Source organism: Mirounga angustirostris, unplaced genomic scaffold (genome assembly GCF_029215605.1).
Source record: "Mirounga angustirostris isolate CCGP_5_RB_7025 unplaced genomic scaffold, mMirAng1.0.hap1 SCAF_4, whole genome shotgun sequence".
NCBI lineage: Eukaryota > Metazoa > Chordata > Mammalia > Carnivora > Phocidae > Mirounga > Mirounga angustirostris.
The window spans coordinates 170,913,536-170,938,655 of NW_026991712.1; the positions used below are offsets into that span (position 1 = coordinate 170,913,536).

Here is a 25,120-nt window from a genome sequence, read left to right on the forward strand (position 1 = left end):
GCACAGGGGGGTTCAACCAGGATCCGCCAGAGGAAGTGACATCTCTGCCGGGTTTTGGAAGACCAGACTGGAAGCAGATGGGAACGGTACCACAGGCACAAATGGAAACAGCCTGAACCACGTGGAGGTGGCTGAGCACATGCATGTCTAGGGACCAGACAGTCTCTTTGTAGGAGAAGGAAGAGTGAATCTGACTTGCTAAAGGAAGCTGACTCAGATCTTGAAGGGCTTCTGGGCTTTTTGGTGAGGATGGTAGGATTAGTCACAGAGGCTGAAAGCAGACCTAGAAGAATTTTGAGCAGGGACTGACGTGGCATTCATTATGTTAGTAAGGGTTCCATCCCTACGCACTCCCATTATCCCAAACCTGCCAAGAACCTGGTACCCACCAGGCCAGCTCATGTTCTGCAGGCTGGCCAGTCTTTACCAGACATTTGATGGGCTTGATGATAACAAGGCTGGGGGCCAGGAAGAAAAGATTGAAAGTGGGAATTCAGGACCTCCTTGGCCTCTGGGCATCCCTGAACTGGCCTAGCCTCCAAGAACCATTTTTGATGAGAGATTCTGGGAAGCAGGCCATTGCCAAGGCCAAGTAAACTCCTGAAGGCATAGAAGGAGCCAGGAAATTGAAAGGGTAATGCCTTCACCAGTTTTCCCCCTCCCAGGTGGGGGTGGGCAAGATGCTCAGCCCCTTCCTTCGCAGGAAACCCCCTCAGCCTGGCCTCCTTCCTCTGGGCTCCATAGTCCCCGAGCCTCTCAGTTGGCACTCTAGGGACTGCCTTGGGGGTTGTCCCCTTAGCTGCAGAGTTAGGTCTGACAGAGGGGAAATGTCGGAACCACCTCAGAGACCCCAATGCCTCCCCATTCCCTCCAGCCAGGTACCAGGTAGAGTAGCAGAAGAGCTAGATCTGGGTTTTGGTCCTGGCTTTGCCAGTCATTAACTGTAAGACTTTGGGTAAATCACCCAGCCTCTGTGAACCCTGTCTCCTGACCTGCAAACTGAGAACGGCCCTACTGACCTCTCAGAATTATCGTATCAGTGGAATGAGATCGGGTGTGCCAAGCACTGGGCATAGACGTGATTCTTGTCAGTGCTGGGCACTTGCAGCTGGAGTTCATCAGGTGGAGGGCGCAGGGATGGGTGAAGGTAGACATTAGATGGACCACCGTGGGTGGCTGAGACAGGGGACACAGCACTTGCCAAGGCATGGAGGGTGGCAGGGCATGGCCAGATTGGAGAATGTGATATCCCCAAGCAGTTTGCTTTGCCGGGAGCAAGAGGTGGCTGAAAATGAGGAGACGACAGGAGCAGGGAAGGTCAGGACGGGAAGGGTGCGGGGTGGGCCTAAAGGGGCTTGGGCTCCATCTTCAGGCTCACTGTCCCCTCGCATAGTGTTTAAGACTGTGGAATGTGATCCATGTGAACCTGAATTCAAATTCCAGTTCTGCCACTTGGTTGGGCAGCCTTGGGCGAATCACTCAGGCTCTGTCTTAGCTTAAGTCCCCTCCAAATCAGGCCCTGGGACTTAGGTGCTTGTAGTCTATTTGGGAGGTGATTTCAAGAAGCAGAAGTAAAGGCATGGAGGCAGTGAGTCGGGGAGAGGAGCTAATCCTGGCAGGGCCCATTTGTGGGAGGCTTGCTGCCATCAGCCCCTGGGTTCAGTCCCCCTGGGGACTCTCTGAGAGACAGTGTAAAATGCACCTCAAAATCATCTTGGCTCAGGATGGGGAGGCACCCACTTCCTTGATGGCTGAAGGTTGCCCTTGGGGTGTGACACCCTCTCGCCCTTCCTGGTTCATAGATCCCCAAGAAAGCCCTTGGGGCAACGAAGCAGGCAGAAGGAGGAGCTTGAGTGGATGGGCCCTCAGCGTGCTGGCAGGGGACCTCAGAGAAGGGATGAGGGGAAAAGAGGCAGGTATCAACGCTCCTGTTACATTTTTGAGCCTCTTTTTTTTTGTCTGAAAAACAAAGACTATGACATACTTCCCAGGGGGATTAGATGAAGTAAAGTATTTGAAAGTTGCTAACGACACGTCTGGACATAGTAGACAGTCGAGAAACGGTGGGTGTATGGTTGGGCTCCCCACAAATGCCAGCTCGTCATAGAATCCTTCCCAGACCACTGTTCTCCACCAAAGCATCCTGTCTGTTTTCTGTAGAGCGCTTAACATAGCATGTGATTATCTCGGTTACATGTTTGTTTATCTGCCTCTCTCCACTAGAATTAAATCACCGTGTGGGTGGGAAATTAATTTCTCGACTCACCACTTGATCTCCATGTTGAGCATAGTGCCTGGAACATACTAAGGGCTCGGTATTTTTTTTTTTTTTTTAAGATTTTATTATTTATTTGACAGAGACAGAGACAGCAAGAGCAGGAACACAAGCAGGGGGAGTGGGAGAGGGAGAAGCAGGCTTCCTGCTGAGCAGGGAGCCCGAAGTGGGGCTCGATCCCAGGACCCTGGGATCATGACCTGAGCTGAAGGCAGTCGCTTAACCGACTGAGCCACCCAGGCGCCCCCAGGGCTCGATATTTTTTTGAATGAAAGATTCATTATGTTAACAATAATGGAGAAGGACAGTTACTATTCTTGACCTTTATTAAGCATCTGCTCTATTTGTTAACAGGACATTAGACCTAGCTGGATTCATCTGGATTCCAGCGGGGGCCCAATGCTGAAAAGAGTAGGTGTAGCTATATTCAGAGGAGGACCCTTTGACTCCTCTGACAACAGCCCACTAACTTCCAGGCTGTAAGACAAGAAAGAGCTAAGAGTACTCGAGCAGGTTTCAGCCAGGACAAGGGTGTTTGGGGAGAGCTTGTTTGAAGGCAGCGATTCGAAAAGAATGAAGCTACTGCATAATTTTGCCTCTTCCCAAAGTCAGAGTTGTAGAGAGAGTAATGAAGTTTAAACTTTCGAGTCCCTTCAGAGGCCCTGGAAGGGGATCTAGCAATGTGTTCACATGGCCACATGTTTTACAAAGCTCGAAAAAGTAAGATATCGAAAATTCTTTTTTTTTATAAAGATTTTATTTATTTATTCATGAGAGACAGAGAGAGAGAGAGAAAGAGGCAGAGGGAGAAGCAGGCTCCCAAGGAGCAGGGAGCCCGATGCGGGACTCGATCCCAGGACCCTGGGATCATGACCTGAGCCGAAGGCAGACGCTTAACCATCTGAGCCACCCAGGCGCCCGAAAATTCTTTTTTTTTTTTAAAAGCAGTCTCTCCAAATTGTATAAGCTTCAAGCGTCACTAAACCTGGATCCACCCCTGCCCCCTATCAGATCCAAGCCATTTAAGTAACCAGTGATCCGTGGATAAGCTCGCTTGATCCTTGCGTCAACTCTATAATGTAGATGCTATTGTTGTCCTTGTTTACAGATGAGCAAACCTAGGCCTAGAGAAGAGTAGCTGCCCAAGATCTCAGTCAGTCAGTGGCAGATCGGGATTTAAATTTCATAGCCAGGGCACTGGGTGGCTCAGTGGGTTAATCATCCAATTCTTGGTTTCGGCTCAGATCATGATCTCAGGGTTGTGAGATCGAGCCCTTTGTTGGGCTCTGTGCTCAGTGGGGAGTCTACTTGAGGATTCTGCCTCTCCCCCTTCTCCCCGCTCTCTCTTTAAAATAAATAAATAAATCTAAAAAAAAAAGGTTCATCGCCTATCTCTGGGGCTCAGACCCTTAACTAAGTGCCTTCCAGTGTTATATATTTATTCTCTTGTCCATTTTCCCTACCAGCCATGAGATCCCCAAGGACACGAAGGCAAGTGATTTCTATACACCCAGAATCCAGCCCAGAGCAGACATTAACATATGTTGGTATATAAGAAAGAAGGAAGCAGCCCCTGATCTCCAGGAGCTGGCCTGGGACTCTCAGTTGAGTTCCTAAGCTGAACAGAAACAATTTCACAGAACATCAACATCAGTGAGGCCACCATGTCCGTGATGGATCAAGATACAAACAGGACCGTGGCGCCTGGGTGGCTCAGTCAGTTAAGTGGCTGCCTTCCGCTCAGGTCATGATCCCAGGGTCCTGGGATTGAGCCCTGCATCCGGCTCCCTGCTCAGTGGGGAGTCTGCTTCTCCCTCTCCCTCTGCTGCTCCCCCTGCTTGTGCTCTCTCTCTCTGTCAAATAAATAAATAAAATCTTAAAAAAAAAAAAAGATGCCAACAGGACCACTCCGTAATCACCTCTGAACATAGACAAAATGAACATTGAACATTGTCCAAGCTACAAAAAACACCAGCCAGCCCCTATCCTGGCTAATAAAAGAGACTATTGCTTCTTACTAATGGCAGCTTTCACCTTAGTGAAATCTTCCCTCCTTCTAGATAAAATTAAGATCCCCAGTCATAGACACATGAAAAAGTGCTTAATATCACTCGGCATCAGGGAAATCCAAATCAAAACCTCAATGAGATACCACCTCACATCAGTCAGAATGGCTAAAAGTAACAAGTCAGGAAATGACAGATGTTGGCGGGGATGCGGAGAAAGGGGAACCCTCCTACACTGTTGGTGGGAATGCAAGCTGGAGCAGCCACTCTGGAAAACAGTATGGAGGTTCCTCAAAAAGTTGAAAATAGAGCTACCATACGATCCAGCAATTGCACTACTGGGTATTTACCCCAAAGATACAAATGTAGGGATCCGAAGGGGTACGTGCACCCCGATGTTTATAGCAGCAATGTCCACAATAGCCAAACTGTGGAAAGAGCCAAGATGTCCATCGACAGATGAATGGATAAAGAAGAAGTGGTGTATATATATACAATGGAATATTATGCAGCCATCAAAAGGAATGGGATCTTGCCATTTGCAATGACGTGGATGGAACTGGAGGGTATTATGTTGAGCGAAATAAGTCAAAAAGAGAAAGACATGTATCATATGACCTCACTGATATGAGGAATTCTTAATCGCAGGAAACAAACTGAGGGTTGCTGGAGTGGGGGGTGGGGTGGGAGGGATGGGGTGACTGGGTGATAGACACTGGGGAGGGTATGTGCTCTGGTAAGCGCTGTGAACTGTGCAAGACTGTTGAATCTCAGATCTGTACCTCTGAAACAAATAATGCAATATATGTTAAGAAAAAAAAAAGAAGAAGGTAGCAGGAGGGGAAGAATGAAGCAGGGGAAATCGGAGGGGTAAACGAACCATGTGAGACGATGGACTCTGAAAAACAAACTGAGGGTTCTAGAGGGGAGGGGGGTGGGAGGATGGGTTAGCCTGGTAATGGGTATTGAGGAGGGCACATTCTGCATGGAGCACTGGGTGTTATGCACAAAAAATGAATCATGGAACACTAAAAAAAAAAAAAAAAAAAAAATCCCCAGTCATAGAATTACCCCTACTTCTGGATAGCATCCAATCCAGAGCAAAGCCCTGCTTCCTTCAACCCTCCCTGAGATCATCTAACAAAGCCCCAATTCTAGTCTTTTCTGATACCCTCTTTCTGAGATGGCCCACAGTTCCTGATCATGTCTGCTCTCCCTCACTGCAATGAGTATCCAATTTATTCAATTACAGCTCTGTTTCTGGTGGTCTTTTACTGCAGGGCATTTACACAGGTATCACCCATTGATGGGTCGTTGAGCATGAAACGTCACTGTCAAAAGTTACAAAGTGTTGCTCACTCAAAACTAATTGATGATGATAGAAAAATCGTGGCTCCCTCTGGGGGATGAGTGGTTATAAACAGGGAAGGTACACGAGGCAACCTTTCAGAGTATTAGAAATGTTCCACATTTCAGACTAAGTGATGATTACATCTATTTTTTTTTTTTTTTACAGATTTATTTATTTTAGAGAGAGAGTTTGGGGGCAAGGAAGGGCAGGGGGAGAAGGAGAGAGAGAATCTTGAGCAGACTCCCCACTGAGTGCGGATTCCCGACTCTACTCAGGGGCTCAATCCCAGGAGCCTGAGATCATGACCCAAGCCAAAACCAAGAGCTGGATGCTCAACCAACTGAGCCACTCAGGTGCCCCTATTTATTTATTTGAGAGTGAGAGAGAGCGAGAAAGCGAGTGAGCTCATGTGCACGTGAGGGGGGAAGGGGCAGAGAGGAACAAGCAGACTCTGAGCTGAGTGCAGAGCTCGACTTGAGGCTCAATCTCATGACCCTGAGATCACGACCTCAGCCAAAACCAAGAATCCGACGCCCAACTGACTGCGCCACCCAGGTGCCCCAACCTACATCAAATATCTAAAAAAAAAAAAAAGATTAAGCTGTGTCCACTTACTAGTAGTGCACTTTACACACTCTATTGTATATATATTATAGTTTGATTTTAAAAAGTGTTGTCCAACAACTTTGACAGGTAGTGGAGAGAGCAGTAGATCCAAACTGGTCACTTAAATATCAATTTAGTAACTTAGCAACAAGGAGAAGGCTGGAGTGGGATAGTAGCCAACTGGAAGGGAACCTTGGGCTGTTGGAGGACAGGATCTATGATGAAAGCCTGGAAAATCAACTGCTTGCTAAAAGCTTAAAACATTTGGGTTGTTTATCCCAAAAAAGACTAGATTGGAAGACAATGCAATTGAACTCGAGCATTCTATTTTGCAACAGGAGTTTGGGCCCAAGACGGATCTTCCTAACAGTGACAAAGGAGGTAAAGGAGGCTGTGACGTCCCTGTCCCTGGGAAGTTTAAAGTCCAGTTGCCTAGCAAATACCCCCACCATAGGCTGGACAGAGGAGTGACCCCAGCTGCTCCTTTCATGACTGGGGACTCTCGTTAGTCCTGGGTGTTCTGGGCCAGCTGCAAAGTACCGATCAATTAGTGCCAAAGAGAGCATTCTCGGATGTGTGCTAAGCTTTTTATATTCTGCTGTCACTGCCACTAACCACAGCTTTAATTAAATCTGGGGCTTAATTACCACTGTCTGGTGCTGCCATCACTCTTTCCTGATGACTTTATCGTGGCTCCTGGAAGGATGGTGGGGGTGACAGTGTCAGGAGCAGGGGTGAGCCTAAAGAAGACCCAAACAGGGACTCTGGACCAGCGATCTGAGGGTAGGTGAGACGGGGCTGGGTGGGGATCACCTGTAGGACTCAGCACCTGACCTCAGAGAGCTCGCAATTTCTTGCAGAGTTAAGACCTGCCACCTAGGAGATGGCACAAGGCAGTGTGAGGTAAGCCCCCACATGAGAGGTACACACAAATATCCCAGCAATTGAGAGGGGGCAGAGGTCCTCTGGGACTGGAGGAATCAGGGAAGCTTCACAGGGAGGAGAGCCTAGCTGACTTTTATTTATTTATTTTTAAATTTTATTTATTTATTCATGAGAGACAGAGAGAGAGAGAGGCAGAGGGAGAAGCAGGCTCCCAAGGAGCAGGGAGCCCGATGCGGGACTCGATCCCAGGACCCCGAGATCATGACCTGAGCCGAAGGCAGACGCTTAAGCATCTGAGCCACCCAGGCGCCCAGCCTAGCTGACTTTTAAAGAAAGAACAGGATTAGACAGGCCACCAGGCAGGGCAGCATCTAGTGGAGGAAAGAGCATGAGTAAAGGGTTGGAGGTAACAACAAAAACCCGATACATCTCGAGAATGGCGAGGAGGTGAAGGTAGCTGGAGGCAGAGCAGAAGAGAGGAGATCCCTGTCAGAGTGAGCAACACTTCTGGGGAAGTAGTGGGGGGCCAGGTTGAGGAGGACCTCCAATGCCAAGCTGAGGCAGGGAAGCCAAAGAGATCACGTGAGAGGAAAAGCTGTGTTTTTTTTTTTTCCTTTGCTCCTTTTTGGGCTTCTATTCTTGCTAGACCTGCACCCCCGCCCTACACAAACATGCTTTATCGTATGTATGTCCTCCTTGTAAGGCACAAAGAGTTAATGATATCTTTGGAGTCTTCCAGCACAATAGATAATATCTAAGGAACTCCTGGGCAAAGCCATCATGTGCATATTCCAGACCACTGGCGCTAGACATCTCAACGCCAAGACCAAGGAGTGAGTGACTCCAAGGAGTGAGTGACTTAGGATGGACATCTGGACCCTGACCTTGTTCTGACCAGTTCCTGGATGCCTGAGAGGACACGTGCATCAGACCATGATCATCAATAAATCCCCCAGATCCCAGGCAAAGATAAGACTCATGCTCCTTTCCTTTCTGAGTCTCCCAAATGTTCTGTATCTGCTGTTTCTATATCCTCAATAAACCACTTTCACCTCCTGCTGGATCGAGTTTGATTTCCATCCTGCTTGAAGCCAAGGACCCTCTTGGCTAGTCCTGCAGGACCCCCTTTGGGTCCTCAGACCCCGCTTGCCTGCATCAAAGCGAAAAAGTTGGGACCTCATTCAGTAGGTAATTGGAAGCTGTTGAAAGTTTTTAAATCGCTTGAATGATCCAAATTTCTTACAGAAGCTTACAAGACTCTTGAGGATGTGGCTCTACCTACCTCCTCAGGTGTCTCTCCATTCCATCCCTCACCCTTCTGTGCTCCAGCCTGAATATAAGACATTCTTCACAATCCCTGTACTCCTGGCTGAGTCCTATCCCTCAATTCTCAATTTTAATATCTCTCTAAGATCTCTAAGAAGACTTGCTGACACGGTCCCATTTCCCAGAAGCCTGCGCAGGTGCCCCCTTTCAGGGTTCCCACAACCCCCTTTTTCCCCTCTTAGAGCGCATATCGCTGTGCTGTAATTCTTCATTTGTCGGAATCCTCCGCTAGGTTGTGATTTAATTTGAGGCTAGGGACAGTATCTTGCTCACCACCGTGTCCCTAAGAACCAGCACAGGGGCAGTAAAGTGATGACGGATGGAGGGGCTGGGCTGGAGGCCGGGAGGACCAGTGATCACTCAGGTTCCTCCCCGTTCTCTGTCGGCGAGCTTCTGAAGGACAATGGAAAATCACAAGTGTCAACAGGTATGGGTTGGTAGAAAATGTGCGCTGAACTTGAATGACCAGTTTCATATTCTCACAGAGCGCCGAGTGGGGGTAATCAAAAAAGGCTCAGACCTTCCCCCCAATCCCCGGACCTCCCTGAAAATAAAAAGAAACCACGGCTATTTGTAGGCACGCCCGGGGATTATTTGACGAATGGTGAGGCGGAGGGTTACTAGCCGGAACTCTAAGCAATAGCCCTCCGCCCGAGCCTTGTAATCGTGGCGGCGACGCCTCAGACCACCAGGGGGAGGAATCGCGCCGCATCCCGGGCCTTCGGCGGTTTCATCCAACAATGAAGGGCCGCTTGGAACTCTGGGGATTGTAGTCTTAGGGTCGCAACGCTCCATCTTGCGCGATGCACCTAGGGAATTGTAGTTCCCGGCGAGAGGAGGGGAACGCTTTTAGGCGTCAATGATGAGTTCTGGAAACTACACCTACCAAAGGGCCACGAGCACCGCAGTAGTTTCTGGTTTCCGTGGAGTTGACCTTCTGGGTTACTTCTGAGGGCTCAACTTGACTGGGTAAGTTGGTTTGGAGAAAGCTCTTGTTCTGAACTGAGCTCTCAGCCGACTTTTTCATCCTCCAGCCGGGTTTGGGGGCTGCTCGTCTCATTCCCAGTAACTCCGCATTAATCCTTCATCCTTTTCTGTTTCCTATTCAGACACCTCCAGTATCTACCCGCACCCTTAACACTCCCACTGTCAGCTCGCGCCTGCACTGCCGGCGCCCCTGGACTCCCACCGTGAGCTCTGGTGGTAGAACCCAGCCCCCCACAGCCCCAGCCGCAGCCCACAACGTGACCTCCGCGAAACCTGGGCTTCTTAGGCACCACGCCTCCTGTGGGCTGCTCTCTTCCCTTCACTTTCCGCTGTTTCCTGCTAGTGGAAGAAGGGTCGCCATTCCTTCTTTCCACTCCGTGGAAGAGCCCGGACTCAGCCGACCCGGGGTCTAGTCCACCTCTGCAGCTCACTCGCTGTGTGACCTTGGGCAAATCAAGCAATCTCCCTGGGACTCCGCTCTTCATTTACAAAATGGAGATGGCAGTTGCTCTGTCAGTCTTAAGATGAGGCTCTTTTGCGGAGCCAATAAGCTAATATGTATGAAAGAGCTCTTTTAAACTGTAAAGCCTCCACAAGCGAGAGAGGGTTTTTTTTTTTTTTTTTAAGATTTTTATTTATTTATTTGAGAGAGAGAATGAGAGAGAGCACATGAGAGGGGGGAGGGTCAGAGGGAGAAGCAGACTCCCCGCTGAGCAGGGAGCCCGATGCGGGACTCGATCCAGGGACTCCAGGATCATGACCTGAGCCGAAGGCAGTCGCTTAACCAACTGAGCCACCCAGGCGCCCGAGAGAGGTTATTTTTATTATCATTATTAATGCTCTCGAACACTCATCTTGGGTCCTTTTCTATCTCTGCCCCCTTGTTGCTCAAGCCTGCCCCTTGAGTGCTTGGTGTCTCCATTATCCAAGAGCAGGATATTTCCTCACTTCTTCCAGACTAATGAGCTTTAAGTCTCCAGAGAGCTTTGTCTGAAAGGAAGCCCCCGAGAAGTGCTTCTCTTGGACTCTGTCCTGAAATAGCCAGTGATGAAAAGTGCACACAGCTGGTGAAAGGGTGGTTGGTTTCAGCTCACTGGAAACAGGACCCTGGCAGGAGATAGGACACAGCTGCATGGTAGGCACTGTCCATCTCCTGGTCTCTTGTGGGCCTTTTTAGTACACTCTGACTTTCGCTGCGGTGTTTCAGACTCAAAAAGGCTGGGAGGAAAGAATCCATTTTTTCAAAGGGTTTTTTTTTTTTTTTTTTTTTTAAGATTTTATTTATTTATTTGAGAGAGAGAATGAGATAGAGCATGAGAGGGGGGAGGGTCAGAGGGAGAAGCAGACTCCCCGCTGAGCAGGGAGCCCGATGCGGGACTCGATCCAGGGACTCCAGGATCATGACCTGAGCCGAAGGCAGTCGCTTAACCAACTGAGCCACCCAGGCGCCCGTCAAAGGGGTTTTAATACAGAAAAAATGGAAGAGACCTTGACCCCTTGGCCGGGTATGATGCAATAGCATTATTAATTAATTTCTAACATTTTTGAGCACTTAAAATGTACCAAGCCCTAGACAATATCACTTTTCTTATTTACTTATTTTTTAAAATTTTTATATATTTCCTCATTTAAATTTAACTTTTGAAGTGTCATCATTTTACTTATAAGGAACTTAGGCTCAGAGAGGTCATGCTATAACTATTGTAGTAAGAGCTACCATCTCTCGTTATAGTGCCTTCTACATGTTAGGGGTTTTATATACATTATTTCATTTAATCCTCATCGACAACTTCATGAGTGCTATTATTTCTGTCATATGGTTAAATTCTCAGAGGCTTAGAATTTAAGGAACTTGCTCAAGATCGCAGCCAATTAAGAATTGGAATTCAGACTGTCACCAAAGCCTTTTCTTTTTACACTATACCATATAGTGTTATTTTTGGGTAAAAAAGACAGATTAAAGAATTGAGAGGGTTTAAATCAAAGCCAAGTAAAGGAGCATTTCGTGGGTCCTTACTATATAAGAAAAGCATGAAGGTAGATGGTTGGGCCTACAAAGAAGTATAAACACAGCCTTTATATGGTATGTATATCCAAATAAATGAGGCATAAGTGTGTAAAAATTAAATCAGATTCATTGGATAAGTTAATTATTGAGACCAGTTCTATGCAGGGCACTACATTAAGCCTTGTGACTGGCAGGAACATGCTTCTAGGTGGCCATGGGGATTGAACCAAGTGAAATCATAGTCATTATCATTTCATTACTATAAAATGGTGGGCTGGAACATTGTATACACTTAGTAAATGTTTGTTGCATGGATGCATCTCTGAATAAAAAGTCCTATGTAACATCTGGACCAGAGGTTCTCAGACCTTGCTGGTGAGAAACATGGGAAGCTTTTAAAAACTGACCTCTGGGGGCGCCTGGGTGGCTCAGTCGTTAAGCGTCTGCCTTCGGCTCAGGTCATGATCCCAGGGTCCTGGGATCGAGCCCCGCATCGGGCTCCCTGCACCGCGGGGAAGCCTGCTTCTCCCTCTCCCACTCCCCCTGCTTGTGTTCCCTCTCCGCCTGTGTCTCTCTCTGTCAAATAAATAAATAAAATCTTAAAAAAAAAAAAAAAACTGACCTCTGGGAATGAGGGCCCTAAAATCTATATTTTTGAAAGTTTCCCAGGTGACTGTGACAATAGACTCAGGAGCCTCTGAACTGGGTTCTACTTGGACCACTTGTAGGCAAGTCACTGATTGAAAACTGCTAGAATAGGTAATTATCCAAGAGCTATCCTAAGGCAGCCCATGATTGGTTAGCAGATGAGGGATGGGGACAGTGCTTATAGTTGAGAGGAGGGCAGGTGGAAGGACTTGTTAAAGCACAGAGAACCAGAGATTTCACTGGGCCTTGATGGGTGGGGCAGGCTTGCATGGGTGGAGGGGCTTCTAAACAGGTACCACAGTGAATTGTTTGGATGAGGTGAACAAAAGAAGGTAGAGACACGTGGGCTGATTTCCTTGGAAAATTCTATGGCATTTATTAGAAATGACTCTGGATACTCTGGGTGTGTGTCTCTTAGGCAAAATTGAATTTTCCCATCTCCCCATCTTCCTTGGGCATCAGTTAATGTGAGCCCAGGGAATGCAGATTCATTTTTGTGCATGCCTCATTCTGGCCAATTATAGTTTGTATTTATTTCCAAACTTAAAGATTCTTCCAGAAACTTTCCAGGAGTACTAGAGAGTTCTACTCCCTTCTGTTTAGCCGTTTTTTACCTCCACTCATCTTGATTCCTATCCCAAGCACTGTTCTCTATATGGGGTAAGACTGAAATCTCTTCCCATAAGAAGTTACTATCATCTGGTCACCCAATCCTGAAACCTGACTCATCTTTGGCTCTTCTGTCTCCCTTGCCTCCCCAAATCCACTCATTTGCCAATTCCCATTGTTTCTACTTTTTCACTCGATCAACAAATACTTCCTGAATACTTCATGAGAGCCGTACTACACGAGGTGCTTTAAATGCATTATTTCATTTTATCTCTCGAGCAACCCTACGAGGATGGCTAGTTTCCTATTGTACCCATGAGGAATCAGGTTCAGTGAGGTCAGAGGATCTGCCCAAGGTTAAAGAGCTAGGCAGTAAAGGAGCTAGGCTTAAACATGGCTCCTTCAGACTTAATATCGCCCGTTTCCAGGGTAGATTCCAGCTCCTTAGCCTAGCACTAGAGAGATTGCTGCCCTCCAAATCTCTCACACCTTTCTCTTCTCACATGTGCTTTCTTACCTCTGTGCCTTAGCTCATGCACTTTCTTCTACTTGAAAGTCAACTTTTGCCATCTTCCTCTGCCCTCCGCTGCCAAGCTACAGAAGAAGTGTGCGTCTCAGAACTCCTGCATCTGATCCTCTTATCTGACCCTCTTTTTTGGCAGTTAGAACTTGGAGCTGCTTCATTGTCATGTGCGTGACATGCATCATGCGCCCCTGCCCTAGGTCTTCCATGTGTGTGCCCCCCAGTGGCGAGGGGTCAGGGTTTGAGACTAAGCAGCACATATTCAACTTCACTCTGGCTAATCAGTCCGCTGACTGCATCAGGATCTTAGTTTGTTTCTTTCTCTTTTTCTTTCTTTCTTTCTTTCTTTCTTTCTTTCTTTCTTTCTCTCTCTCTCTCTCTCTCTTTCTCTCTCTCTCTCTTTCTTTCTTTCTTTCTTTCTTTCTTTCTTTCTTTCTTTCTTTCTTTCTTTCTTTCTTTTTTAAGATTTTATTTATTTATTTGAGAAAGAGAGCAAGAGAGCACAAGAAGGAGGAGCAGCAGAGGGAGAGGGAGAAGCAGACTCCCCTCTCCCCGAGCAGGGATCCCGATGTTGAACTCGATCCCAGGACCCCAGGATCATGACCCGAGCCAAAGACAGATGCTTAACGAACTGAGCCACCCTGGCACCCCAAGCTTGGTTTCTTTTTACAAAGAACTGCGTTCTACAACTACAGGGTAGTAGAAAGAAAGTCATTTGTTATATTCCAAAGTTAAATAGAATGATGTTCAGATTATTGGTTATTTGGGGTTTGCCACTGGACCAGACAGTTCAAAGTTGGCAACCAGGAGATCTATGTGTAATAGTAGTTCTGCTTGTGATGTTGTGCAGCTCCCTTGACCTCTGAGGACCTACGTGTAGTGGGGAGGGTGAGAGATGATTCTTCACAAATATGACTCCATATGTTTGATTCTCTCTGCTCTGCCATCCTCCGTGGGTAGCTTCATCCTCGAGGTAGCAAAGCGGCTGCAACATTTCAGGGCTTCCTATCTGCACATCACTCTACCTCAGAAACAGAAAGAACGTTTCCATCTTCAACCATCAAAGTCCTGGGCTTTACTCTGAATGGATCAACTGTGTCATGTGCCCACTCTTCATCTAGAGACTGACCAGGGGACACAAAGGGCTGATCGGTTCAGGTCAATGAAGGCCCAAGTCTAGAAGTTGGGGGGGCACAGTCAGCCCCACCCAAGTCAAAAGGGTACTGCATAGGAGGGCAAGATAGACTGGATATGGAGAAGTTTGGCCATATTCTCCACTGTTAGAGCCACGTTGCCCACGATCAAATTCTGGCTCTGTTAGCTGTATGCCTGACTTTGTCAAGCATCAATTTCCTCATCTCAGCTTTTCAATTAATAATGTATTGAAGCACTTTGTGTAATTCCTGGCAGTCCGTAAGTGGGCCGCTGCTGCTGCTGGGAATGATGAGATTGAAGAGGGATAGAGAGCAATGGCATTGGCCCCAATTTAGGGCGCAGCCAAGTTACAGGAATGTTGGCTAGTTAGGAACACGCACACCTGCCATGTCGAAGGCTCCTGGTTGATCTAGAAGGCTCCTGGTCGATCTGCCACATCATACTTTTCCCCATGTCTGCCCTTTCTTGCTCTTGTGTCCTGTGTAGAAATGTTCTCCTTCCTCTCCCTGTCTCTAAATCTTCCTCATACCTCAAGGCCTAGCCTAAGTGCCACTTTTATAGTAGTTTAGGTCCATGTTTGTGTAGACCTATATCTGAGTCTCCCCCATGAGCAGGATCAATAGGGGTTAAGAGCTTAGGTCTGGATGAGACAGACCTGGTTTTGCTGCCCCGAAGCAGGATAACTTCAGGAAAGTTATTCAACTATTCTGTGCCTTAGTTTCCTCATCTATAAACAGGGTCTTCATAGGACCTTCCTCAGAGAGTTGTGGAGAGAATGAAATGATGTACTGTATGGAAGGAGCTTAGTTCAGTGCTGACACAGAGCAAATAATACATCTTATTATTATTCCTGGCCTCATGAGGATATGGTCTGGGTTACATTCTCTGCAGAGGTTACTGCCACGCTGGGCATGTGGTAGGTGCTGAACACTTTGCAGTGGGTTTTTTTGTTTTGTTTTTTTAAGATTGATTTATTTGAGAGAGAGAGCGTGCGAGGGGAGGGAGAGGAAGAGAATCTCAAGCAGACTCCCTGCTGTGTGTGGAGCCCGACATGGGGCTTGATCTCAGGATCCTGAGACCATGACCTGAGCTGAAACCAAGAGTTGGACCCTCACCTGACTGAGCCACCCGGGCGCCCCCTTGGCAGTGGGTTTTGGGGAGCATGGAAGCTCTCTTTCCCCAACTGTCTTCACCCTGCTCCCAACAACAACAAAGCAGCCCTTAAACCTTGGCAAAGTCAGTGTAGCAAAGCAGATGACGTGGAAGACGGAGCGAGTTCCTGGCAGGGAGATGGGGTGATAAGGAGCTGTGGACACGGGTGACAGATAACACAGAAGCAACAAGAAGCTAAGAGGAAACCAGCAAGAGGCTCTTCTGTGTTCTGCCCTCAGCCATCAAGTTCAGCACTGCCCAGTTCGTTGTTTGTTTCAACTGGTGATCAGATGGGCGTGAACCAGTCCGTGGGCTTCCCACCTGTCACAGGACCCCACCTCGTAGGCTGCGGTGATGTGATGGAGGGCCAGGGTCTCCAGGTAAGTGCCTCCAGCTCCGTCCCTGCACATCCCTCCTGCTGCTTCTGCACCCTGACTTTGCAGTAGCCAGTCTGACGGTGTGATTCTCAGCGGGGGGGAAACTGAGTTACAGCTGGTCTGGATTTGGTGCTAGAGCCCTCAGGTCTGTCTTCCCTGACCACCTTCTTCCTCTTTCCAGGTAGAAACCTCTCAGTAGCCAGAGAGGGGTTGTTTTGCCAGCTAGGAGGAAAGGGGGGCTCGAGCTCCAAGGGTAGCTCTCAATCCCCTGCCCGGTCTTAAGAGCAGATGCCTGATCTGGAAAGGGTTTCCGGTCTCATCCCAATTTGAAGGTGTGCGAGGGGGAGCAGTGGACCATGTGCTGTTAGCCTTTGACTCCCCAGCCTGGGTAGGAAGACCTGCTCCTCCTTTTCCTCCCCTACCTTTATGCGTTTTCCCTCCTGCACTGGTTCTGGACTTTGCCTCCACCAGTTCCTAGGTGCTTCTCTGCTGGCCCTTGGACTCGCCCTGTCCCTTGTGAGAGGCACATACTTCCTGTTAGCCCATCACCTACTCCCGTGTGAAACGAGCATGTGCTGCTTCCTAAGGGCCAGGCGTGAGAACGGGCCCGGGGGACCCCCGGCTGCCACCCCATCCGGCCTGCGGGCTGATGCATTCCCAGGGCTCCTACAGGCCTGGGCACCGGGCCAGATTTAAGTCTCTCTGATCCAAGCGCTGAAAATATTTTGGTGTCCCCCAGATGTCATTTAAAATACAGTCGGCTATTTGAAATAACATAAGCCTACGTGCATGCTCAAAATAAAATTGCTTCTTTCTGGATTTTCTGAATGCAAAATTCAGGTGTATGAATTGAAGCTTAAGTGCCCCATTTCGGTGGCCTGCTTTGCTGGCACCCCACGTACCCACCGGATGTGTTTGTTGGGAAACCTAACCGAGCTTGGGCTTCTTGCTCTGAGCAGTTGCTCTCTTCTTTCCTGTAGGGGAGCTTCTTTCGACTCTTCTACCCCTGCCAAGAGGTGGAGGAGACCATGGAGCAGCCCCTGTGGATTCCCCGCTCTGAGTACTGCACTGGCCTGGCCAGTTACCTGCGCTTTAATAAGCGCTGGGGGGGGTTGCTGTTCAGCTTGGCTGTAGGTAAGTGCTGGCCTCACCCCCAGATGCTTTCCCAGCTTCTTGGTTATGTTCCTGGGAGATCCCTAGGCAGGCACAGTACTGTGTAGCTGGCATCATCCAGCCCTCTTGTAGCGGGGCGTGCATTAGCCAGTGTGGTGTGGAGAGTCGGGAGAGGATTATATACACGAGAGCTTTGGTTACAGCATTAGGTTGTCCCGGATTCGAATCCAGACTTTATCATTGATTCCTCCTTAGCTCTCCTCTCTCCGGGTAAAGTCGCCTTGACTCATCCACTTCCCCCGCAGGCCCCACCATGAGGAACTCTAGCCAACTGTCTTGGCATCTCAAGATGGTTTTCCCCATAGTTCTTCAGTACTTCTTTGCATTTATCTTCCCATTTTCTATCATATTTGTACTTTCTAGGGAAGATAGGGGTAAAGGGAAGGTGATTGATTGTCCTGGGCTGTTCAGGGGCAAAAGGTGCTTCTCCATTGAGGAGGGGCACATGTCCCCACCGATGCCTCTGTCCAGGCTGCCCCTGGGATTACGGCGTTGGGGCAGCCAGAGATTCTATAGCCCCTGTCTCTGTTAGGATCTTGTCGCCTGCCTGTTAGCTGGAATGGCCCCTTTAAGACAAAGGACTCTGGATACCCCCTGATCATCTTCTCGCATGGCATGGGGGCCTTCAGGTAAGAGCTTCCTCCCGCAGACCTTGTCCTAGTCCTTAACTAGTGACAACTGCGGAGAGGGCAGAGAAACAGACATTTCCATCCCCAGCTGTCTTCTCCACCACCTGCTTCATTCCGGAGCGCTGGGTCCACCTCTCCGTGAGGGCTTCCCCAAGCCCCTTTCACTTGGTGGGGTCTTTCCGCGCGGGCTTCACATCCTTCGCTTCTCATGTTCCTGCATTGATAAATAAACCTGATTGATTTTATGTTTGTGTTATATTTAAAAATAAGTAAACATTTATAAATAAAATCAACACTTCTGGTTCTCTTTCCATATAACAGCACAGAAGTATCAGAAGGAGCTTGAGCTTTATAGCCAGAGTCATTCCTTCAGTGTCCGTGGATGGACAGCTCTTCTGTGGCGTGCATGTAGTGGGTGAGGTGGGGCTCACTCCCAGCAGGCCCACAGCTCAGCCTCACCTGGGAGGCTCAGCCACACCGCCTGTGCTCCGTGTGAGCTCGGGACAGCTGTAGAACTCTCTGAGCCTAGATTTCGTCGTCTGTCAGATGGGGATGCTGCGCCCTCCACATGGGTTGTGAGGATTCGGTTAGACTGGCACCTAGTAAATGTGCACACACACAGTGCTCTGTGTTTCTCTGCATAAGGAACACGAGATGGTGAACTGGAAGACTTTGGGACACGCTGCCTGATGTTGTAAGAATTCTGAATTCTTCCTGGGGATCCCGATTTCTCCACCTTGCTGTGTTATACAGCTTAATAACTAGTCCATCTGTTCCTGTTGAACTTTGTGAATATTCTGACTATATGTTCATTACCAACATGTAAGTCTAGTTTATGTCCTAGAGTGTCACACCTCCCAAAGGTGTCTGTTTTTGCCTCCCCACTCCCCAAACCATTGTCCACACTGGAGCCAGGGAGATCTGTTTTTTGTTCTGTTTTTTAAAGATTTACCCATTTATTTGAGAGAGAGAGTGAGCGTGAGCAGGGGGAGAGGGAGAGGAAGAGAGAATCTCTAGCAGACTCCCTGCTGAGTGTGGAGCCTTATGTGGGGCTCGATCCCAGGACCCCGAAATCATGACCTGAGGCCAACCAACTGAGCCACCCAGGGACCCCCAGGGAGATCTGTTTTAAAAGCAAATATGACCTTGTCATTGCAGCACCTAGAACAGTGCCTGGCGGATAGCAGGTGCTCAATAAATATTTATTGAATAAATGAATGAATGTTGCTTCCCTACCTGGTCTTTTTAATAGCCCTTTGAACTTATTTCAGCTCCTTTCATGGTCTTACCTGGATGCAGGTCCCAAAGTCTCCAGCCTTGTTTCTTACTACTTGCCCCATTCCAGCTCTCTAGACAAACTGACCTTCACTTCCATAAAGGCGCTACGTTATTTTCTGCTTCAGAGTTTTTATCTGTGCTGTGCTTTGTGGCTATTCCCTTTGCCTGGAATATTTGCTGTTCTGCTCCTCTCTTCCTCCCATGCCCCCACCCCTTCATCTTTGCCTGGCTAATTCCAAATCACCCTCAAGGTCTTAGTTTGGATGTAACTTTCTTAGAGACACCCATCCTGACCCCTGTATCATATGACGTTTTCCAGTAATGTGCTTTCGTAAGATACCTGTACTTTCCAGTAGTTAACATAATTGAAATGAATGAATTACATGTGTGATTATTCTTTAAGGTCTGTCTTTCCTGCTAGACTGTAAGCTCCATGAAGGCAGAGACCATATCTGTCTTCTATCTCTTCCAGTGCCTAGGACAATACCTGGAAAGTAGTAGTTTCCTAGTGAATATTTTTTAAGCAAATACAAGGGCTATGTTTTGCTAGGTTTTCATTCATTTAGCAAATATCTGTTGAGCACCTGTTCTGTACCAGCGCCATGGCATGAGAAAATGATTCCTGTGGCAAAAAATCAAGGAATTGCATCCAGTAGGGGAGCCCGAACATGGACTCACATAACTGTAGACTGTGGCAGGAGGGTAAATGCAGAGATGAGGCCAGTAAGGCAAGTAGATGGTGTTCCATGTTGCTTTCTTATTCAGTAAATTTAGTACCTGCCATATTCTGGGGCCGTGCTGGGGTTGTGTACTCAGTAGTGAATAAGATAGAGTCCCTGCCTTCAGAAGGACTGTAGTCTAGCAGGAAAAAGAAGTAAGAAACATTCTCTCCTAAGCTCACAGTTATTTTATACAAAGAGCAGGTGAGCACATGACTTTGGAGACTGGTCTTTTTGGTCTAAGAATCTGTGTTGAGACTTTGCACCTCAGTTGACCTGGGTAAGCCAGTTATAAATACTCTTCATTCACCAGCATGAAATTCCAAGCCAGAGGGCAAGGAGGGAAAGGGACGTGGTTTCCTCTTGTTGCATGTGTGGTTAATTCAGGATCTGAAATCCTTCCAGACCTCTGGATTCCCACCCCAGGGAGGAGTATGTGCATTTAAATGTTCCCTGCTTGCAATGTGTTATTGTTCCTTTGGTTTCCACACAGTCCTGTGAGGTAGGTCATGGGGGTGCATATTTTACAGATGACCAAACAGGCTCTGAGAGGCAGACTTGCCCAAGGTTACACAGTCTGAACTAGGAAGGGATCAGAGATCTCTCTGGTTCTTATGCCCAGTTCACTGCCTCCCTCAGAGAAATGAGAGAAGGTGAAAGGAAATTTAATGCCTGTCCTTCCTGACCTTCCTGAATCAGTTAGGATCCGGGCAAGTTGTATTAACAGAAAAACCCCAAACCATAGTGACCTAAGCAGTATGAAATTTATTTCTTGCTCAGATAAAAAAAACGCTAGTGGTAGACAGAGACTTCTTTTATCATCTTGCTCCGCCCCTTGTGCCTTCCATTTCTAAGGCTATCTAATGACCTCAGGGGGCTGCTTTAGGTCCTGCCATTACATCCACATTCCAGGCAATGGGAAGGGAGAACTCTCCTGAAAGCTTTTTATTTTTCCCCCCCCGAAAGTTCTATACAACACAATTGCTTACGTCCCAATGACTAGAGCTGTTCTGTCCTTCCAGCCACATGTGGCTCTTGAACATTACAAATGTGGCTGGTCTAAGCTGAGATGTGCTGAAGTATAAGATACACACTGGATTTCAAAGACTTCATATGGGAAAAAAAGAACTTAATAAAATATTTCATTAATTTGACACTCTTTTAATTTTTTTATTTAATTTCTTTAAAAGATTTTATTTATTTATTTGAGAGAGAGCGAGAGAGAGCACAAAGGGGGCAGGGAGGGAGAAGCAGGCTCCAGCAGGGAGCCCGGCATGGGTGGGGCTTGATCCCAGGACCCTGGGACCACGACCGGAGCCAAAGGCAGACACCCAACTGACTGAGCCACCCAGGCACCCAACATTCTTTTTTTAATGTAATCTCTGTACCCAGTGTCGGTCTCAAACTCATGACCCCAAGATCAAGAGTCAGATGCTCTACGGACTGAGCCAGCCAGGTGCCCCCTAACTCAGACATTTTGATTATATGTTAAAATGATAATGTTTTGGCTCTATTGACTTAAATAAAATATATTATTAAAATTAATTCCACTTTTTTTTTTTTTTTACTTTAAAAAATGTATCTACTAGAGAATTTTAATTACTTATGAGGGCAGCATTATATTTCTATTGCTGGGCTGGAACTTAACCACATAGATAGCCCTGGCTGCAGGGGAGGCTGGGAAATGTCATAACTGATGCCTGTATCTTCAGCTGAAAATCAGATTCTGCTACTAAGGAGGAGAGAAAAATAAGTGTTTAGGCAGTTAACAGTGTCTGCCATATTCCTTTTTTTTTCTGGGAAGTTGGAGGACAGACAAATTCACATGCTAAATCACAGGTGCATATTTGCATATTACAGAAATAGCCAGAGTGCCTGTCTCCAAGGATCTGGCCAACTAATTTGGGAGATATACAATAATATATAGATAATAAAAATGCAATTGTTAATGTACCAATTGTTAATAATAATAATTGATAATAAAAATGTAAATGTTAATGTATTGGGGGTAGGTGGAGGAGATGGATGAGTCAAGGTTCTTGTGGGGTTGAAAACACCATGGATCGATTTACACATGCTTCTTGGAGCCTTGGTGAGACGAATGGTCTGCTGACCAGAGAAAGCACCTTGAGGAGGAAGGGCTGCTACAGATGAAACTTCCTCCATTCAATCTTTTGAGATGGTCACTAGCAGAGCGTGGTTGGAATGGGAGCTGCAGGGGGGCAATTCTTTTGACTACTTCTCTCTGTTCCTTCCTGCATCTCTAGGACACTGTATTCAGCCTTCTGCATGGAGCTGGCCTCCCATGGTTTTGTGGTTGCTGTCCTGGAACACAGGTGAGGGGGTGACGGCCATAACAAACTCTTGGATGGGTTGCTGCCAGTGGGCTAGGATATAGGCTAGTCCTTTATTGATAAATTATTTTTAACCTTCACAACGACCATGCAAGGCAGGTATTCTACTCATTTTCAAGGTGAGGAAACCAAAGTTCAAAGGTTCACTTGCTAGAAGTGATACAGCCGAGTTGGGGTAAACCCAAGTCGGTCTTCAAAATCCGTGTTTTTTATACTCTCTTATGTGTGCCCCTGGATCTTTCTCCCTGCTAGCCAAAAGATGATCCAGTGTTTTGGTGGGAATGGAGGATTTAGTAAAGGGGAGAAATAAGCTCAAGGGTATCCTCTAGTTTCTCCGGCGGCATGTGTATTTCAGGGACGGGTCCGCCGCGACCACCTGTTTCTGCAAGCAGGCCCCAGGGGAGAGCCAGCTGACTCATGAGCCACTGGAGGAGGAATGGCTCCCTCACCATCAGATTGAAGAAGGGGAGAAGGAATTCCATGTCCGGAATTGCCAGGTAGGCTTGTGCCAGTTGGGGAGGGAGAGTTAATAAGCCCGTCCTCCTGATACTACGGTCACTAAGAAGACTTTGAACTAGGCTTCTGTCCTGAAATCTCACTCATAGTGGGTCTGAGCTTGTCACAGCAGAGAAATGGGGTATTAGTCAACACTCTTAACAATTGCAGGTGACAGAAACTCAATTTAATCTTGGTAGGCAAAACGGAGAATTGCCTGGCATATAGAGGCTGAGTTTAAGAGGGGCAGGGCCACGGAAGCCAGACTCAAATACCATCAAGACATTTTTTCTCTGTCGGTCTCTGCTGGTTGGTCTTATCTGCAAACTGGCTTACCTTACAAGGTTAGATGGACTGAGTTTGCACGTGTTTGGCCTCACCACCTGAGATTATAGGGCTGTTTGGGTGGTCGTCCCCCAGTTGTCACACCTGCCTCAAGCTATGAAAAATCCTGGAAGGAGGCTCCTGGGCCCGGGAGAAGTATCCAAATGGGAAATTTTCATCAGAACTAGGTCAATAGATTTGAGGGGGTCACAGTCCTCAAAAGTCAGGGGTAATGGGCTAAGTGGGGGCAGGTAAATGCTAGGCAGACAAAAACAATAGATGTATGCTATGAATAGGCAAGTAGAGTCCAGTACTGGGTTGGTTAAAAAAAACACTCTTCTTTCTTTTGTGTTCAAGGCTTTCATATATGTTGTCTTATTGGGTCCTCCTGCCCGTGCCCCCCCCCAACAATGGGGAGGTGGGTAGAGTCTGAATAGCAGTGCTGACCCCAGTGGACTGTTAGGTGGCGCTTATGTGAGCTGCTAGGAGGTTGCCGAGCCTTTCTCAGGATATGGAGCCCCCAGTGCTTGCTGAGATCCAGGTGGCCACACTCTCCCTACGTCCTCCCTTGGCTCTGTTGGAGAGTGATGTTCTTGCTGGACAGTTGTGCTGTCTTCCAGCCCCAACCGTGACTGTCTCTGTTGCAGGTACATCAGAGGGTAAGCGAGTGTACACGGGTGTTGAGGATCCTGCAAGAGGTCACTGCTGGGCAGATCGTCCTTAACATCTTGCCTGATGGGTTGGATCTGATGACCTTGAAGGTACGGCAATAATTGGTATGACCTGGAGCTCATGTATTCATCAGGACTTTTGGGGTTACAAATAACAGAAACCTAACTTATTCGCTTAAACCAAAAGAGAATTTATTGACTCAAGTAAGTGAGGAAGTCCAAAAGCAGACTGGCTTTAGGCTAGCATAGCGAGATCCAGGGTCTCAGACATTGTCATCAAAGCTCTGGCACTCTCTCTTCCTTCTCCTGGCTCGGTTCCACTCTGTGTGTGTGGGCTTCATTCTCACCGTTCTCTCTCCATTAGGCAGGAAAGATGGTTGCTGGCAGCCCAAGCCTATATTTCAACACAGCTCCAAATTTAAAAGGAAAAGAGATTCTCTTGGCTTCCACTATTCTGGGAAGGCGGTGGCCCTGCTTGGGTTACATGTCCCTTCCAGACCAGGCACTGTACCAGAGGGACAGGGTATTCTGATTGGCCTGCCTACATTATACACCCACTTCTGGGTCAGGGGATCCTAAGCACCAGGATTGGCATCCCTACGGGGCCACATGGATAAGGGAAAAATGGTTAATTCCCCAAAGGAAGGTCTGTTGAGCAACAAACAACCTGTGTCTACAGAAGGCTAATTCCTTCCTTTGAGGGAATCCCAAAAATCTTCCTGGGAGGATAGAAACTGTCCCAGCTATGGAATTTGGTACCTATGCAGATAACATTCCCAACCCCCCCGATCTTTCCCACCTAATTGCAAAAGTAGCTCAGACTCTATTTTTTTTTTTTTTTAAGATTTTATTTATTTGCGAGAGAGAGAATGAGATACAGAGAGCATGAGAGGGAGGAGGGTCAGAGGGAGAAGGAGACTCCCTGCTGAGCAGGGAGCCCGACATGGGACTCGATCCCGGGAGTCCGGGATCATGACCTGAGCCGAAGGCAGTCGCTTAACCAACTGAGCTACCCAGGTGCCCCTAGCTCAGACTCTATTTAGAGAACCAAGAAATCACACAAAAGCATGAAGAAAAAGTATTTTTTTACATGTTGACGTTCATCTTTTCAGTTACTCTAAAATGCGTAACACGTGTATACATTTTTAAAAACAATAATGTTATCATTTAATACAGGCTGTTTTGTGGCCTTTTTTTTTTTCACTTAGCGTAAGTCTGAATGTCTTCTTATACCAGTTAATATTTTTCTATGGCATGATTTTTTTTTTTAAAGATTTTATTTATTTGAGAGAGAGAATGAGAGAGGAAGAGAGAACACATGAAGGGGGGGAGGGTCAGAGGGAGAAGCAGACTCCTTGCTGAGCAGGGAGACTATGGCATGATTTTTTTTTTTTTTAAAGATTTTATTTATTTATTTGAGAGAGAGAGAATGAGAGAGAGAGAACACATGAGAGGGGATAGGGTCAGAGGACCAAGCAGACTCCCTGCCGAGCAGGGAGCCCGATGCGGGACTCGATCCCGGGACTCCAGGATCATGACCTGAGCCGAAGGCAGTCACTTAACCAACTG

At 47.4% G+C, this 25,120-nt stretch overlaps 1 protein-coding gene across 2 annotated transcripts in view; it reads left to right on the forward strand.

Annotated features, from left to right (window-relative positions):
• The first annotated feature begins 9,268 nt into the window (after positions 1 to 9,268).
• PAFAH2 (platelet activating factor acetylhydrolase 2) overlaps positions 9,269 to 25,120 on the forward strand; it is a 30,768-nt gene continuing 14,916 nt past the window's right edge. The window contains exons 1-7 of one of the 2 annotated variants that reach the window (XM_045898392.2): positions 9,269 to 9,418; positions 15,771 to 15,911; positions 16,889 to 17,042; positions 17,614 to 17,710; positions 21,975 to 22,043; positions 22,417 to 22,558; positions 23,528 to 23,641. In XM_045898392.2, the coding sequence (XP_045754348.1) occupies positions 15,822 to 15,911; positions 16,889 to 17,042; positions 17,614 to 17,710; positions 21,975 to 22,043; positions 22,417 to 22,558; positions 23,528 to 23,641 (666 nt within the window). In that variant the 5' untranslated portion in view covers positions 9,269 to 9,418; positions 15,771 to 15,821. Of the gene's footprint in view, positions 9,419 to 10,096; positions 10,251 to 15,770; positions 15,912 to 16,888; positions 17,043 to 17,613; positions 17,711 to 21,974; positions 22,044 to 22,416; positions 22,559 to 23,527; positions 23,642 to 25,120 lie in introns of those variants that run through there. The other variant, XM_054513059.2, reaches the window with a different exon arrangement.